The sequence below is a fragment of the Orycteropus afer genome, unplaced genomic scaffold (assembly GCF_000298275.1).
Source record: "Orycteropus afer afer isolate SDZICR_OR568_19922 unplaced genomic scaffold, OryAfe1.0 scaffold00015, whole genome shotgun sequence".
NCBI classification, from domain to species: Eukaryota; Metazoa; Chordata; class Mammalia; order Tubulidentata; family Orycteropodidae; genus Orycteropus; species Orycteropus afer.
This window is the reverse complement of record NW_006921602.1, coordinates 17,206,588-17,224,676: the sequence shown is the minus strand read 5'-3', so window position 1 is coordinate 17,224,676 and position 18,089 is coordinate 17,206,588. Positions and strand designations below refer to the sequence as shown.

General features: G+C 40.3%; 1 protein-coding gene across 1 annotated transcript in view; it reads right to left on the bottom strand.

Moving 5' to 3' along the window:
* The window catches only part of ICE2 (interactor of little elongation complex ELL subunit 2), a 90,346-nt gene extending 84,743 nt beyond the window's left edge, over positions 1-5,603 (bottom strand). The window contains exons 1-2 of the mRNA XM_007958287.2: positions 5,569-5,603; positions 2,765-2,869 (exon numbers count right to left, since the gene is read on the bottom strand). Coding sequence (XP_007956478.1) covers positions 2,765-2,869; positions 5,569-5,591 — 128 coding nt within the window. The 5' untranslated portion in view covers positions 5,592-5,603. The remainder of the gene's footprint in view (positions 1-2,764; positions 2,870-5,568) is intronic.
* Between the last annotated feature and the right edge of the window lie 12,486 nt (positions 5,604-18,089).

The following is an 18,089-nucleotide window of genomic DNA, read 5'->3' as shown; positions in this document are numbered from 1 at the left end:
AAGAATGCTGCTTCTGAAATCGTCTCTTTAAAATATTTATTTTTGAAATTGCTCCTTTAATACAACTGCTTACTTTCATGTGAACTTAGCTATTCATTTGATGGAATCAAAAAAGCACTTTAATGTCTTTAATGGCAACTTGGCAATATCTACCAAAATGAAAATGCACACATACCCTCCACTTATAGGGAATTTATCCTACTTATGCAAGTACACGTATAAAAAAGATCCTCACTGTTCACAAAAGAAAAAGAAAGGAAACAAACTTCATGAATCAGCAGGGGTCAATTTAAAAATTAAGATATTGAACAACAGAATGATACAGTTATGGGAAGGAATGAGGTTAATCTATACATGTGGAGAGATCACTAAAATATGCTATTGTTGTCATGTGCATCGAGTTGATTCCAATTCATAACAGTCCTACAGGACAGAACAGAACTGTCCCCTAGGGTTTCCTAAGCTTTAATCTTTACAGGAGCAGATCACCAGGTCTTTTCTCTCACTGGTGGGTTTGAACGATTGATTTTCCGTTAGCAACCAAGCACTTAATCATTGAGCAAAAAGAATAATTCAGAATTCCACATACACATAGTATGTTCCCACTTATGTGAAAAAAAGGAGGAGTATATTAATACAAATATGCATGTGTATCTGTCTAAAGGAGGCCTGGTGGCACAATGGTTAAGCTTTGGCTGGTAAACTAAAAGGATGGAAGCTTGAACCCACCAGCTGCTCCATGGGAGAAAGATGTGGCAATCTGCTTCCATAAAGATTACAGCCTTGGGGCCTGGAATTATCTCACTCCTGTGGCTTAACTCTGAGTCAAAGGCAGGCAGGCCTAGCAGCTGGACAATTACACCAGGAAGATGTACTCCTTAGAATAATCAACCATGGGAGATCAAAAGGGCAGCATTTGCACAGGAAGAAAGCGAGGGAGGCAGGAATGCATAGGTAAGAAGGACACAAGGAAAAGATAATCATGAGAGGAAGTTGGAAGAGAATTGCTAAATTGCAGGGATTGTAATCAATGTCACAAAACAAAATGTGTTTGAACTTTTGAATGTAAAACAAATCTGCTCTGTAAGCTTTCACTCAAATCACAATAAAATTTTAAAAAATAATAAAGATTATAGCTTTGGAAACCCTAATTGTCACTGTGAGTCAAAATTACCTTGATGGCAACAGTTTTGTTTTGCTTTTATGGTATGTCTATTACTATACATATTCACTGATCATAGGCTGATCTCATTCTACAGATGCATCATCAGAGGTTCAGGTTTAAAAGATAAGGTTGAGAGTAGAAAATCTGTATCTTATGAAAGTTCCACAGACAGTCTAATGATCAGACAGAATGGGAAGCCTAAGGAGGAAGATGGCAAAAGACTGAGAAATACCACAGTATCCAGAAGCTGGGAGGAAAACCAGCAGAGTGAGATTTTGTGATAGCCAAGTGCTCAGTGATAATCTTGAAAGCAGCATTTCTAATAGTGCAGCATGGGTAGAAGGCAGATTAGAGTGGAATGTTCAGTGAAAGGCAAGTGTAATGGGACATACAGTGAGTCAAAGTATAGCTAGCACAACCTTTAAAGAAGTATAACTATAAATGGGGAGCTCTGGTGGTGTAGTATCTAAGGCATATGACTGCTAACCAGAAGGCTGGCGGTTCAAACCCACCAGCCATTCCTCAGAAGGGAGACTAGGCAACCTACTTTTGTATAGATACCGCCTCAGAAACCCAAGGAGGGGTTGCTATGAGTCAGATCTGACTCGACGGCAATGAGTTTGGTTTGGTTTAACTATAAATGAGAGAAGAAAGTAAACAGAAGGGAATGTAGAGTTCGAGGATTTATTTAGACAGGAAAAACTTGAGCACCTTTCAATACTGATGGAGATGACTTAAAAAATAGAGAGAACAAAGATATAGGAGTTAAGAGGGGTTGTAATTGACACTAAGGGTCTCAAAAGGCAGGAAAAGATGGGTTTCCATTCACATGCAGGGACTGGCTGTGAAAGAAGATATGCTTCCTCCATGGTAAAAGGATAGAAAAAGGATGAAAGTAAATGCTGCACTCCTCTAATTCTTCGTCTGGTGTATTTATACACCTTTCTAGTAAGCTTGCTTACTTGGTTTCAAGATTGATCCACATTATATTAGAAACAGTCAATCAAAAAGAAGAGCTGCCACAGCCAGGTGAGCAGTAAAAATTATCATGTAATAGGCATTTTCATATCAGAGAGGGAAAATCTTTGGCAATCTGGCAGTATCTATCAAAATATAAAATGTATGTATCATCTGACCAAACAATTCTATGTCTATGAATTAATCTTACAGAAATAATTACAAAAAATTCACCAATGTAGTTCTATAATTACACAAAAAAGAGGAACATCGCAAACATTTAGCAATAGGGAACTAGTAAATGCATTAAAAATATACCTATATAATGAAGTAATATGCAACCATTAAAAAGATCGTGCCATCTGTGGGAGCATGGAGAGATATACAAAACATCCTTTTAAATGAAAAGAGCAAACTACAAAACAGTATTATAGTATGACCCTATTTGTATTTTCAAATGGTTAAACAAATATATATATCCCAATAGGTATATATAAGTATATATATATGTACGTACACACACACACACACACACACACAGCTGTTCATGTATAGAAAAATGTCTGGAAGTTGTCATTGGGTACTAAATATTCACACAAACACATATATTACCAGAAAAACAACAATCAAATAGACAATTACCTGTTAGATAAAATACATAATTCTTTTAAACTTGGAGCCATAGAATGATCTTTATAATTTTCTCGAGAGAAAAATGTCTTAAGGCCATTTTTTGGGGAAACATCCCTGTAAAACAAAGTAATTTATTTGTATTTGACAATTTAAAATCTTAGGTGAAACTAAGATGCATAATGGTACAATAATAATTATAACAACTTACCCTCCCACCCCCCAGTCACCTCTTAGTAATTTCAATTCCATGTACCAGTTCCATGGCTTTAGATCTTTTACTTCTTGGATAGCTTCTGGCCTTGGCCCATTCTGAAATTCTCCAGTTCAACAATCAGCCTTTCCTTTTTTTTAGTACCCATTTAAATAAATGCCAGAGAGACTTAAGAGTAAAGATTGGGCGGAATAAAGTATAACGAAGGGCTTGTCAGGAGTAGGGCTCACCTCTGGCTGTAAGGCACAATACTAAGATATATGAAAGCTGAAGGAAAATTCTTCTCAACTTATTTCTATTCTATCTGCTACTGGGTTGAGCCAACAGACTATCTACAAAGATCTAATATTCTACATATTTCCATTAACTTGGCAAATGAGATAAATGGTGTGCTTTTGTTAAAACCACCTCTAAGGCTCCAAAAAAACCAAACTCACTGCCGTCGAGTCGGATCCGACTCATAGTGACCCCTCCTTGGGTTTCTGAGGTGGTATTGCTATGGAGATAGATTGTCTAATCTTCCTTCTGAGGAGTGGCTAGTGGGTTAGAACAGCCAGCCTTCTGGTTAGCAGTCAAATGCCTTAGGCACTATGCCACCAGAGCTCCTTCACCTCTAAGGCTATGTATGATTTTTCATAACATAATTAATTTAGAGATTAACATATTTTAGCTTTTAGTCAATACTTTGCATATAGCAAACATTCAATAAATTTGGTTGAATGAAGGAATTAAAAAACTGAGAATTAATTAATTGAGAACCATTAATCTAGAGAGGACAAAGAATGGGTGGAAAAGAATAGTTTCAAGGGCTACAATATTGTGTAAAGCCTCTAAACCACATTTGGTTCTACAACGTCACTGGTATACAGGAGCATCTGTGCTGTCATGAACACAAATTTTATGGCAGTGGCAAGGAGTACAATGCATACCTCTTAAAACCTACAATTATAAAGCAATGTAATCAAATTGCAACTTCTGGCTGGCCCATTCTTGAAATCTAACTGAAACTCACTGCTGTCGAGTCGGATGCAACTCAGCAACCCCTCTTTGGGTTTCTGAGGCAGTATCACTACTGAAGTAGATTGCCCAACCTTCCTTCTGAGGAGTGGCCGGTGGGTTTGAACTGCCAGCTTTCTGGTTAGCAGACAAGTGCCTTAGGCACCACGCCACCAGATTAGGCAAAAATACTAGCATTTTGCTCCACATTGCTTCTTACTGTTAGTACAGTGATTACACTCCGCTGCTAACTGAAAGGCTGGTGGTTAGAACCCACCAGCTGCTTTATGGGAGAAAGATGTAGCAGTGTGCTTTCATAAAGACTATAGCCTTGGAAACTCTCTACAGGGCCTCCTACTATGTGCTGCGAGGTCACTACGAGTTCCACTCGACTCACAGCAATGAGTTGGTTTTTGGTATCCAAAAAACTATGATTAAAGTATAAATGGTAAAATTAGAGCTTCTTATTTGCTCTACACCAGTGAAGTAGCTCTGTGGCATAAAGGCATCTGACTGCTAACCAGGAAGCTGGTGATTCAAACCCACCAGCCACTCCGCAGAGGAAGTCAGGGCAATCTACTTCCATAAAGATTTACCACCTCGGAAACCCAAAGGGGGTCCTGTGAGGCAGAATCAACTCGATGGCAGTGAGTTTGGTTTTTTGGATGCACCAGTGTAGAGTTTCTTACTACCTTGCCATGGAACTATATCTAAGGTTTTTGCATACTATACAAAAACAACATTATAGGTCTGAGGGATTTCCAGCTCCTTGGGGATGGGATCATTTTTTGCAATAAACAAATACTTACTGAACAAATACTGACTGAATCTTCTTTGAGTCAAGTACTATTTTAATGATCTTTGTAACCTCTTGTGACTTTTGCATCTCTATAGGCTGGCTCAATAAATGTGCCACAAATTGATTAAAGCAGCATATGTATTAGCTACATCTCTGCAAGACCAACATATTACTTAACTGGGTGCTCCATCTGCAAAGTTCTCATACGCTCCTAAAATAAGGTCTATGCATTTGCATTAACACTTGGTACATATGCCAATATAACAAAAGGGGCTTGTTTTTCTAAAAGGGTTGTTGTTGTTGTTATTTGCCGTCGAGTCGGCCCCGACTCATAGCGACCCCTCCTTGGGTTTCCGAGGCAGTTATCACTAGAAAGTAGGATTGCCCAACCTTCCTTCTGAGGAGTGGCTGGTGGGTTTGAACCGCCAGCCTCCTGGTTAGCAGTCAAGTGCCTTAGGCACTATGCTACCAGAGCTCCCTAAAAGGGTACTTTCATTATTTATATGGAAATGGGCAAGTTTCTCGGATACAAGAAAATTCCAACATCTCTCCTTCACTAAAAGACTAACAATATATGCATGATGGAATAAGATCAAATAATGTGAGTCCTGAGTTGTTACTTTAGGAGTGGAAGTGCAGTCAGCTATGTTTCAAAGGTGCTCAATACGTGAAGATAAGAATAGGGTAAATTCTGGGGTCCTGAACTGCTTTGTTTCCTCCAAATCTCTCCAGGCCAAAATCCCTGCTTTGTTACTCTATTTGACCCACTTCAATCCTCTTTAGGGAGTTAACAAACATGCAACTCACCAGTTCAGCCTCGGTTCACCCATGGCCACCTTAGAGCTCAAAGTCCCAGGTTTCTGCTGCACTCTTTATGACAACTCTGCTGCCTGGCAGCGCAGGCTCCAATGGAGGCAGAGTCTCTCCACAATCTATACTCAACTGTGGAAAAATAAAAGGTCAAGATCAAAAGCAGGTGATTGGCATGGGCAGGTGATGTTAATTCAAATGCAGAACCACCTCTACTCAACCTGTACCCTCCACTGACTTGGGCACCTAACACAAAATACAGAACGTTCCCAGGGTTCTTTGTAGAAGAGCAAAAGCGATGATGTAGGATGAGTCCTTTTCCATAGCCAGGAACGTTACTCTTAGGACACTCACAGAGGAAGAGCTGAAACCCAACTGTGTTCTCATTCCTTATACTTTACGGCATGAAACTGTGTCTGAATTCGGCTGTATCTTAGCGAAAATAAATCGCACCGCCGTTTTCTTAATTTTTAAGTTAGGGGGTCAATTCTGGCAGACAACGCAGGTCAAAATCTCCCTGGATATCAAGAATTTTTGACCTAGAAAGGTCTCACGAAGAGAACTTCACAGTTCAAGACACTTAAGTCCTTGCAACTTAATCTGCATTTTACAGGATCATTTTAAGGAATAAGGCGTTCTCCCTGTTCGGTGCTTCGGTCACCCAGTGCAGACTGATAAAGTGGTATGTGAAAAACTAACAGTTAAATTTAGGAGTGGATCTCCCACTTAATTACACTTCGATCTAGTGTGGGGCAGGAGAGGTTAATGAAGGCAAAAACAAAAAACAGCTGAGGGTAAGGTGACGAAAAGATAAGAGAAACAAGGTTCTAGGAAGGGAGGTTAAAACGGGCGAGCAAAGCGAGGCAGGAGGTCGTGCCAGCGCGGGGAGTGGAGGGTCCTGGCCGGTCAAAACAGCCGCCATGTTCTTTCTTCCCGCCCCTCGCGAGCAAGCCCGCCTGAAGGGCAGCGCCCTTCCTTCCCGGTCTCTGCAGCAAGGCAGCTTTTCAGCCCACCTCGTGGTCCGCAGCGGCTCGGGCCTGAGCCGAGGCCCCGAATACTCCAACCCACTTCTCACATTGAAACGCGTGCGTGCGCGCGCCGAGAAAAACCTTATATAAAGGACGTGACTGTGCCGCCTCGACCCTGCGTGATGACATCACCAGCAACGAAGTGGGCGGTGCCTGTGCGACTGGAAAGTATAAGCGTCGCCCTGAGTTTTCTGCACCTGGTTCAGTCAGTTAAGGGCTACGTGCGGCTTGTTGTGTGGAAAGGGTTGAGGGCTGCGTGTTGTTATCATAGAAAGTTCTTGACCTTGGAGGAAAGTGCTATCAATTTCCAGTGATAGATTAGAAAGAGGACAAGCAATAAGAAAAGTACTGAAAAGACGCTAAGCCTGAATCCTCATTTGTAAAATAGAGATGATATTATTAGCACACACTTTGTGGGGATTTTTTTGGAAAGGACTGAATGAAATAAGGGATGAAGCTGTGCTCAGCACAATACCTGCATTTAGTACCCAATGCAGTCAAGTAGATTTCAATTCCTAGCACTTTCCCTCCACTCTCCCCATCCCATTTTACATGCCAGTTTCCAGAAGTAACCACTCTGGTTCTCACACTAGTTTTATTCACTCATTAAGGAAAGATTTATTGAGCAGCTATCATAAATTGTGCTTGGTAATGGATACACATAAAACTAAGACTGAGCACTGGTTTTCTAAAACTTATGATCTGTGGGAATCTAAGACGTTTACATTAAACAATCATAAAAGAAAATAGAAGATGCTAAGCTGCTCAAGAGAGGTATCTAAAAAGGGTTATGTGGGTTCAGAGAGTGCCATAGAGCATCTTTGAATAGCTAGAGATTTATTGAGTACTTATTTATTGAGTCCCCGTGTGAGGCAACTGGGAAGAAAGGCCTGATGATTTACTTCCAATGATCAGCCATTGTAAACCTTATGGGGCACAATTCTATTCTGAAATACTAGGAGTAGCCATGAGTTGGAATAGACTCTATGGCAACTGGTTTTTAGTAAAGGTCAGTTACCACAGTGGGCACTTGGCATTGTTAGCTCATTCTGGTTTGTGTGCTATCAGGAAAGCATGTTCTAAATTTTAGAATGATTTATGATTTTGTTAAAATTACATTAACATTAAAAACTATGTTTATGTTTTTAGAAAAACCTTCCTTGAATATACCAAAAAACAAACCAAACTCACTGCTGGCAAGTCAGTTCTGACTCATAGTTGGAACTCCTTGGGTTTCTGAGGTGGTATCTCTAGAAGTAGATTGCCCAGTCTTCTTTCCAAGGAGGGGCTGTGTTTGAACCACCACCCTTCTGGTTAGCAATCAAACACCTTAGGTACTACACCACCAGAGCTAAAGTAGTTCATTTTGGCTGGAATGCAAGGTGTGTCAAAGGTGCTGTTGTTAGGTGCCATCAAGTCAATTTCAACTCATAATGACCCCATATGACAGAACGGTAACATAGGGTTTTCTAGGCTGTAATCCTTGTGGGAGCAGATGGCCAGGTCTTTGTCCTGAGGAGGCACTGTGTGGGTTCAAACCATCAACCTTTTGGTTTGTAGCTGAATGCTTTACTGTTATGCCACCAGGGCTCCTATATGAAAGGTAGTAGAAAAAAAAGGTCTGGAAAAATAGGATGACTGGGGTAAGATCACAGAGAACTTTATAAGCCAAACTAAGGAATGTTTACTTTATTTTACGGGAAGTGAAATGCTGCTTAACCAACTGTGGTAGTTAAGGTTATGTGTTAACTTGGTCTGGTTGAGTGGCTGGAAGCTGGTGGTAGTTACTCCCCATGATAAGACTGGCAATCAACTCCATGGTAGAATCTGCTGCAAGCAACTGAATGGTTGCTTTAGCCATGTAGTTAGCTTCTAGTATATAATGAGAAGCTTTGGGCGTGGTCTGCAGCTTTTGGCATACTTAAATCCTGCATGTAGCTGGGTCATCATTCAGCAGCCCGCTGTGTTGTCTGCCAATCTTGGGATTTTTAGTGGATTTGAATCAGTAGCCTGCTGTGTGGTTTGGTAATATTGGGACTATGTCTTTTTACTTGTTGACCTTGGGTTTGCCAGCCTCAGCAGCCAGCAGTTGCCTGAGTGGGAAAAAAAAAAAAAGCCTCCAGCTTCAGTGGGACAGGAGCAAGAGGCAGAGCTGAAGCCCAAGGTTGAGGGACTCTCACCCATCCCCTGGAGCCTGGCACTTTGAACTCGGACTTCTCGCTTCCAGAACTGTAAGAGAATGAATTCCCTGTTGTTAAAGCCACCCCTTTGTGGTATTTTCTGTTACAGTGGCACAGATAACCAAAACAATGTGGTACTGAGAGAGTGGGGTGGTGCTCTGACATATCTAAAACGTGGAAATAGGAGTGGAATGTGTCTTTGACAAGAGACACTGGCAGAGAGATGGAAGCAGCAGAGCCGAGAGAACAGCATCAGACAGCAACAGGCTTACCAGCGTGGAGGAGAAAGCTGGATTCCATCTGCTAGGTGGCTTCCTGGCAGAGTGGGTTGCCTTCAGGCATTAATTGGTAGAACATACTGACATGTAGGGAGCTCTGTGACACAGTGCCTAAGGCATTTGACTGCTAACCGGAAGGCTGGCGGTTCAAACCCACCAGCCACTCCTCAGAAGGAAGACTGGGCAATCTACTTCCATAGAGTTACTACCGCGGAAACCCAAGGAGGGGTCACTATGAGTCGGATCCGACTGGAAGGCAGTGAGTGAGAGTGACTGACCCGTATGTAATGGAGTGGCAGGTTGGTTGGCCCACGGAGCAAGAAAGCTGAATGCTTTTTGAGCAGGAAGAATTTCCAGCCGAGTGGGTTGCCTTCGGGTATTGATTGGTAGAAACTGAGAGACCAAAGAGATGGGAAGCAGAGCTGCCTAAGCCTCAAAGTGTCAGACCTTCACCAACTTGGTTCTGGAGTATGGGGCTGCTCGTTTATGTGGGCCAATGGGATGGGGCTATAGGTGCTGTCCAAGAGTGAGGGGACAGGGCTGCCGTGCCCAGGAGGTAGAGGAATATGGCCTGCCAGGCTAAGAGGGTGAGGTTGCCACTCAGATGGTCTAGGACATTTGGGCCACCCAATGAAGGAGATCTGTAGAGATGCCAAGTTGACAAGGGTTGGAATTGTGGTTGTTCAGGTTGTGTGTCAACTTGGCTGGGCCTGGTTTTGAGTGGTTGGGCAGCTGGTGGTAGTTATTCCCCATGATGAGACTGGCAATCACCTCCATGGTGGAATCTGCTGGGAGCAGCTGAGTAGCTGGTTTAGGGATGTGGTCTGCTTTAAATATATAAGAAGCAGCTTTGGGAGTGGTCAGCTGTTTTTGGTAAGCTTGAATCCTGCATGGAGCCGATGCTCTTAGGTAGACATCTAGGAGTGGAATTGCTGGGTTATATGGTAAATTTATGTTTACCTTTTTAAGAAACTTCCAAACTATTTTTCTAAGTGACTATACTATTTTATACTGTGAACTTTTAAGGAGAAGAGGGATTTAGTTCTCCATTTCTAGTAAACTGAAAAACAAACGCAGCTGGAAGTTGCATAAAGAGGCAGTTGATTTTGAAAAAATTAACTTGTTCTGACCTTATGAAATGTATCATCAAATGAAACTTTCGAAAAGAATTCTTAAAACAGCAAGCTTCTAAGTAAAGATAGTTGACAGTTGCTACTAGATGTGTATTTTTTCTTGTGGGCCAAATTAAGACAGAGAAATGTACAATAATAAGGAAGGTTGGGCAGTCTACTTCCATAGTGATAACCTGGGAAACCCAAGGAGGGGTTGCTATGAGTTGGATCGGACTCGATGGCAGTGCCTTGCGTTGTTGCGTTATTTACCTTTTATCAGTACTAAATCATTTCCCATCCCTCAGCTAACAAGTTTCTTTTGCTTGATTTGTGGTGAACGTGGCATTTGTGTATTTATAGTGTGGTAACTACTTCACTCTGGCAATTTCTTCATGAATTCACTATCATCCATACAGTGCTTTCAAAAATGAGAATCCAGAGATAGGCCTCTAGCAAAGAGGTTTCAATCTAGTAATTGATCAGAAACTATTGGGAAATATTGTTGCTAATAACAGTTTGCTCAAATCAGGCTTTTCAGCAATAAATAGTATTTCAAGGGGGAGGGAATCATCATCAATCCTGAAGACCAGCAAGATATTCTGGCCCAGAATATGCTCTGTCAGAACAGAATGGCTAAAATGTTCAAATTTCTTTCCTCAGAAGATAACATTTTCTAAATTAGATTTTGTTGTGTCCTATATTACATTGCCCTTAAGCTGAAAAAAAGTCTGAAATAACAGTTCATTTGCATGCTGGTCTTTTATAGGCAGTACCTAAGGAGTCCATAGGAACTCTAGTGGCATAATGCCTAAGGTACTTGACTGTTAACCAGAAGGCTGGTGGTTCAAACCCACCAGCCACTCCTCGGAAGGAAGGTTGGGCAATCTACTTCTGTAGTGATACCACCTCAGAAACCCAAGGAGGGGTTGCTATGAGTGGGATCCGACTCGATGGCAGTGAGTTTGTTTTTTTTTGGTTCAAGGATTCCATAGGTGGTGCGAAGGGCTAACACTCAGCTGCTAACCAGAAGGTTGGCAATTTGAGTCCACCCAGAGGGGCTGCAGAAGAAGAAAGGCCGAGCTGTCTGCTTCCTAAAAACCAACCACAGACAACTGTGTTTGGCTCAGTTTTACCCTGGCACATGAGGTTGCTACAAATTGGAATTGACGGCAATTTCTTTTGTTTGTTTAAGTATATTACAGGGAGAGGTTAGATAATTCCAAGTAAAATAATTTAGAAAATATTTGTATTCATTTTTAAAATGTATTATGTATATCATTATAGGGGTAGAGTGAGAATGGTAGAAGGCGAGAACGTGGGGCTTGGTAAGGGAGCATTATCATGATTAATTTTGTGTGAAGCTAATATTAAAATGATTTTTTATCCTCTAAGTACAGAATTAAAGGAGCTCTGGTAGCACAGTGCCTAAGGCATCTGACTGCTAGGTTCAAACCCACCAGCCACTCTGCGGAAGCAAGACTGAGCAATCTACTTCCATAAGATTTATCATCTTGGGAACTCAGTGTGGGTAGCTATGAGTTGGAATTGACTTGATAGCAGTGGGCTTGGCTTTTTTTTTAAGTACAGAATTAATGAGCTCTGGAGGCGCAGTGACTGCTAACCAGAAGGTTGGTGGTTCAAGCTTACCAGCCACTCTGCAGAAGGAAGATGGGGTAATCTGGAATTGACTCAATGGCAGTGTTTTTTATAAAGTACAGAACTAAGGAGCTCTGGTGGTGGAGTGGTTAAGGCATTTGGCTACTAACCAAAAGGTCAGTGGTTTGAAACCACCAGCTGCTCTGCCAAAGAGAGATGGAGCAGTCTGCTTTGGTAAAGATTTACAGCCTTGAGAACCCAAAGGGGGTGGCTATGAACTTTGAGTTTAAGCACAAAACTATTGATAGATGAAGCAGCCTCCTTCTGCCCAAAGGGGAAGTCATCCTGGAATTAAAAATATTGTTTGAGAAGTTCATCAAGTGAAGCCAATAATTCTCCTCCAAAGAAAAAAATCCAGAACCAAATCCAATACACACAGACTAGTTTGCTATCTTTCTGCTCCAACATCAGAGCCAAATGACATGAGGAGAAAAGCAGGCTTTTTCTTCAGCTCACAACTGGTGGCACACTGAAAGGATAGTTTTTGTTGTTGTTATATGCCTTCGAGTCGGACCCGACTCATAGCAACCCCTCCTTGGGTTTCCGAGGCAGTAGCGCTATGAAAGTAGATTGCCCAACCTTCCTTCTGAGGAGTGGCTGGTGGGTTTGAACCACAGTCTTCTGGTTAGCAGTCAAGTGCCTTAGGCACTATGCTACCAGAGCTCCCCTGGAAGGATTGAGGGACTGCTAATCTCCTAGAGAGGCTTCTGCCACAGCTGGAAGTAGATTGCCAGGCCTTTCTTCCATGGCACTTCTTGGTGGATTCAAACTGCCAGTCTTTAGGTTTGCAGCCAATTGCAAACTACTTGTGCTACCCTGGGACCTTACTGTGAGTCTAAACAAGTCTTAAAAAAAAAAAAGCTGGAGGGGGGAGTGAGAGAGGGGGCAGTGGAATGTGGGGGTAACTATTCAATGTTATTCTGAGATTGAGAGGGTTCTCCTGACAAAAATTCCCTATCTTGCCCCATGTTCCTAAAGTCCCTTGAGGGTGGAGATGTCTTTTTATTTTTCCTGTCTCTGGTGAGTAATGTAACATCAGTGGCCTCCTTTGGACCATGGCTTTGAACACTACCAGGCCCCATCTTCAGTTTCTTACTCCAAATGGGAAGCCTAGGTGTAGGCTGCACCTCAGCAGCTCTCCTCCTCTTTCCAGCCCCCTGAACTCAGCTCAATCTTTTCACAGACCTGCCATGAGAAGCAGAGGCCTGCTCCACACTGCTTCATTTATTCCAAATGCTAATTAGAAGTGGAAGTCTAATCTTGAGGGGCTGCACTGCTTGATCTTGCCTCATAAAACAAAGTTCAGTAGTAATAGCAACTAAGACATTCTTGTGGTTGGATCTCACTATCCAGTCTGTGGTTATTACTGTTGCTGCCTTCCCTAGTATTTCTAGTTCATTAATAACCCAGTGCTTGTTTTCCTTTCCCATGAGATCATTATAACCAGAACTCCAACAAAAACCTCTTCAACTCACCACATCTTTGATGAAAGATATGAAACTCATATGAAACTGTTCACTTCAGATTAGTTAGTAAGCACAAGTAAGCCCGTGATTCCGTTGCTTACAGGTACTCTGACCCTTTCAGGGATTGTAAATTTGAAAAGAGGCTGTGATTCTGTAGGAAGGTGCTCTGGAGTTGACAGAGAGACAAGTACCAGCCATACCTAGAAGCAGAATCTTTAATGTAGTGAAAAAGTATGAAATTGTCCACTACAGATTAGAAAGTAAGCACAAGTAAGCCTGTGCTTAACTTTCTTATTAGGTAACCTGACACTAATTATTTCCATTGACTCTCAATTTCCAGAGACACTGAAAAGTAGTGAATATTTATAATTATATGGACTTTGATAGTCTACCAAAATTTTACAGGCATAATCTCATCCTTCTTCTCTGGGGTAGTTGGAAATAAAAGCAGGATTAGGACTGTTTGCTACATGAAGCAACTTTTAGAATCAACTCAAATAATTAATGAATGCTTACTGCATGCAAGAGACACTTAGTGTAGTATGTGTGTAGAGGAAAATGTCAATCAGTGGTCTTGAGATTATCTTAAAATAATTTAACATGAGATTTTTGCATCATTAAAATAGTGTGATACTTGGTCTTGTTGTTAGTTGCTTTGGAGTCAGTTCCTACTCACGGTGACCCCATGTGTGTAGAATAGGACTGTACTGTAGAGTTTTCAAAGAAGCTGTGGTGGCATAGTAGATAAGGCATCTGGCTGCTAACCAGAAGGTCAGCAGTTCAAACCCACCAGCCGTGGGAAGCAGGAAGACGGAACAACGTACTTCCATAAAAACCCAATGGGGGTCACTATGAGTCAGAATCAACTCAATGGCAGTGTTTTTTTTTTTTTTTTTGATATAGAGTTTTCAAGGCTGTGATCTTTTAGATATAGATCGCCAGGCCTATCTTGTGAGGTGCCTCTGGTTGGGTTCAGAATGCCAACCTTATGGTTAGTAGTTGAGCACTTAATAGTTTGTCCTATCCAGGGACTCTGTGTGATACTTAGCTGATAGGAAATTTTTGATTCACTCATACATATTCTACTCAAAAAAAGGAGTGGGGTAGAGATGGGGCGCTGACAGCCCTGCAAAGTCATGTTTGTTTGTTTATTTTTCGCTGGTATCATTTCTGACATTCCATTTTAATGGGAATTTGACTCCTAACCAGAAGGCTGGTGGTTCAAACCCATCAGCCACTTCTTGGAAGGAAGACATGGCAATCTACTTCCATAGAGGTACTGCCTCGAAAACCCAAGGAGGGGTCACAATGAGTTGGAACCGACTCACCAGCATTTTTTTTTTTTTTTTCCAAATTAAAAGGCAGGAGCTCTGGTGGTACAATGGTTAAAGCATATGGATACTAACCAAAAGGTCGGCAGTTCAAACCCACCAGCTGCTCCACCACAAAAAGATGAAGCCGTTTGCTTCTGTAAAGATTTACACCCTTGGAAATCCTAGGGTGAGTTCTACACTGTGCTATTATGTCACTATGAGTCGGCGTTGACTTGCTGGCAGTGGGTTTGGCATTTTTGGTTTACAGCAAAGACAGATGTACAGTGTGTACTCAGGATTTCTCCCTTCCCACACCCAGAGCAGAGCCCTGGGGGCACAACAGTTAACTGCTAACTGAAAGGTTAGGGTTCAAACCCACCAAGTGGCTCTGCAGGAAAAAGACCTGGTGATCTGCTTCTGTAAAGATGACATCCAAGAAAACCCAATGCAGCAGTTCTACTCTGTCAGATGGGGCCATTATGAGCTGAAAATTGACTCCACGGTACCCAACAACAACAACGAGTGCAGACATCACTAATTTGTAGTGGAACCATTTTCCTTTGAGACAGGAAACTGTATCAGAATTCTCAATTCTGCATTTCAGGCAGATACTGCCAATAAATGGACTTTATTTCACAAGGTAAAACTTATTTTCTTGCCATCTCTGATCTAAAAGGTAGCTTGACCCACGTACCCACCTTCCCTCTCCTGCAAAGTGGAGGTTGCTTCTCAAACATTAACATGCACACCAATCACCTAGGGGCGTTACAAACATGCAGATTTTGAGTCAGCAGGTCTGAGGTAGGGCTTGGGATTCTGCATTTCTAACAAGGTTCCAGGTGATGCTGATGCTGCTGGACCATGGAACACACTAAGTAGCAAGGGTCCACTGGGCTTTTCACTGGAGATAAGGTGTAAAATTGAAAAAGTGCTGGAAAACGATATACAATGCAATCCAATAACCAAGAAAAAAGAAGGGAAACAAGTCAAGTCTTCCATTAGAAGCTGAAGGTTTATTATAGGATAATAGTACATAAAGCACATCTAAAATTGATGTGTTCAATGCACTTTTAATAAAGGTAATGTAATATTAAAGGTACAGTTTCTAAGTACAATATAACAACATTCATATTAGAATGAAAATTGGAGTATTTAAAAGACAACATTAAATCTCTCTTTTTTTACAGCTTGTATTTACAAAATGAATCAAAATATTTTTTTTTTTTAAATTCAAGACTCAATAAAATAACAAACAGCTGGAAATAAGCAAACTACTGTAAGAGTGAATTGAAAAGAAAACCCAATGTAAGTGAAAAGTTGGATGATCCTCTAATAAATAAAGATCATTAGCAAAGTTTTAGTACAATACTATTTTTAGGAATCCCATAAATGGCTTGCATTTTCAGTGTGGCAGAAAAGGTTTTTACATACTGTACACAAAACAGACAGCATATATTTATAGGTACAGTATTACTGTTTCCAAACTTGCATGTATATTTACAGAAGGCTGAGTTTGTTACTCACAGAGTTTTGTGAAATTTGTGTGCTTAATCCTTAAGACCTGCACACAATTAAAATCAGCATTTCATGTGGTCTTTTTATATGTGGCTTGACTACTTGGTTGCAGAAGAAATTGTTTACCATAAGGCTTGGCATACTTGATAAATTTACCAAAACAACCCAGGAAGAAGGTTTTAATGGGGGCACACTTATTGTCAATAAACACTTCTGCAAATGCTGACTGTGCTGGCCATTGTGCAGACTCAAAGAGATAACAATATCTACCCTCAGGAGCCTTAGGAGATATGTGATGTCTTCTTAAAAAAAAAAAAAAGATTTCAACCTCATTCTAGCAAAGCCACACAGAATGACGGATTTGTATTTGGAGATTTCTCCCTAAGCTTAGCCAATTCACTTAAAAAGGGTTAACTGTTAGCATTAGCTCTTATGAACCACACATGATTGCATTTATCATTAAGGTAATAGCAAATCTTCCATAAAAATGGAAAATGTCTAGAATCATGGGTAAATACGAAGGGCATGGAAGCCAACAATCATGGCTTGAGAATTTATCACCTTCAATTATAAAAAGTGCAGTAAACAGAAACATTTGCTCTAAATTTATAAATTGCTCAAAAATCTTTGCTAAAGATCTTACAAATTCAGTAATATTACAGAACAATTCTAATCAATATTTAATAAGGTTAACTACATCCTTAGTTAGATATTTGATATACCTTGATTTTTAAGAATGCCAATAGGTCTTGGGAGAATAGATGAAAGAGTTAAATTAAGGTCATTATTAAAGGACTTTAAAAATGAAAGTTCTTCGCTCAGTTCATGGAACTGGTTGAAGTTATATTAAAACAGGACATCCCTTGTTGAATTTGTTTGATAGTCATGTTCTGCCAATGGATATCTCCATAATTATAATGAGTCAGGTGGGAAGCTAAAGGTTTACTCTGCCATCAAGCCACCAAAGATATTTTATACAAACGTCTTTTATCCATAATAGGAGCTAATCCCACAACTCAGTCAGGTGCCAATAACATAATTCCTCAGTAAGAAAAAAAAAAAAATGTATTATTCTACTCAACTAGAGTGTTTCTTTAGGATCTTGAAGGCCTGGCCAATATTTTTCAGCTCAGGAGATACAAAGCCAAGCTGCGAACATAAAGCAACTGATAATAAGTTTTCATATACCCATATTTATAAACAAATTCACCCTATATATGTCAAATATCAATACTAAGGAAGTAATTTTATCCTAATTAAATACACTCTAGAATAATTTATATAATGATATTATGTATTTAAAGAGAAAAGCATGTCCCAAATCTAGCACTCTGATACAGCTGCCAGTTGGGCACAGGTAGGTATATATATATATATATATATATTTATATATATATATTTATATGTATATATATATACAAATATATAGTTATACTCAGTGAAATTAACAAGACCCAAAGGTGGTATTGTCTAGGAATAAAAGGGGTTTTTGTTGTTGTTGTTCACAAAAGTAACTTATCTAGCACCACACATCAGAAAAACACAAAAATAGCACACTCTAGTTCTAAACAGCTATGTCTAAAATAGATTATATAGTAAAACCGGTATTATACAGCATATCGTGGTATTTGATAAACAGATAAATATTTGCACTGAGTAGGCTGTTTATAATATAACATTTTCTTATCTATACAGAATGAAAGCCAAAAAGTTAACTGTATAGAGATGTGCAGAACATTAAATATTATGACTCAAAAGCAGGGACAAAGGTAAATTTGAAAGAAGAGTAAGAGAGAAAATGTTTACAGGCCATTACAAGTTCTTAAGTTAATAGTAAATAAGGAATCAATTGCTCAAGTTGAAGAAAGCAGTAAACAAGAGGTTGCATTTACATGCAGATGTCTAAAATTTGTATTTTTTTTTAAATCTATGCACAAAAGTCATTTGTTTTATTGCTTGACATTCAGTTA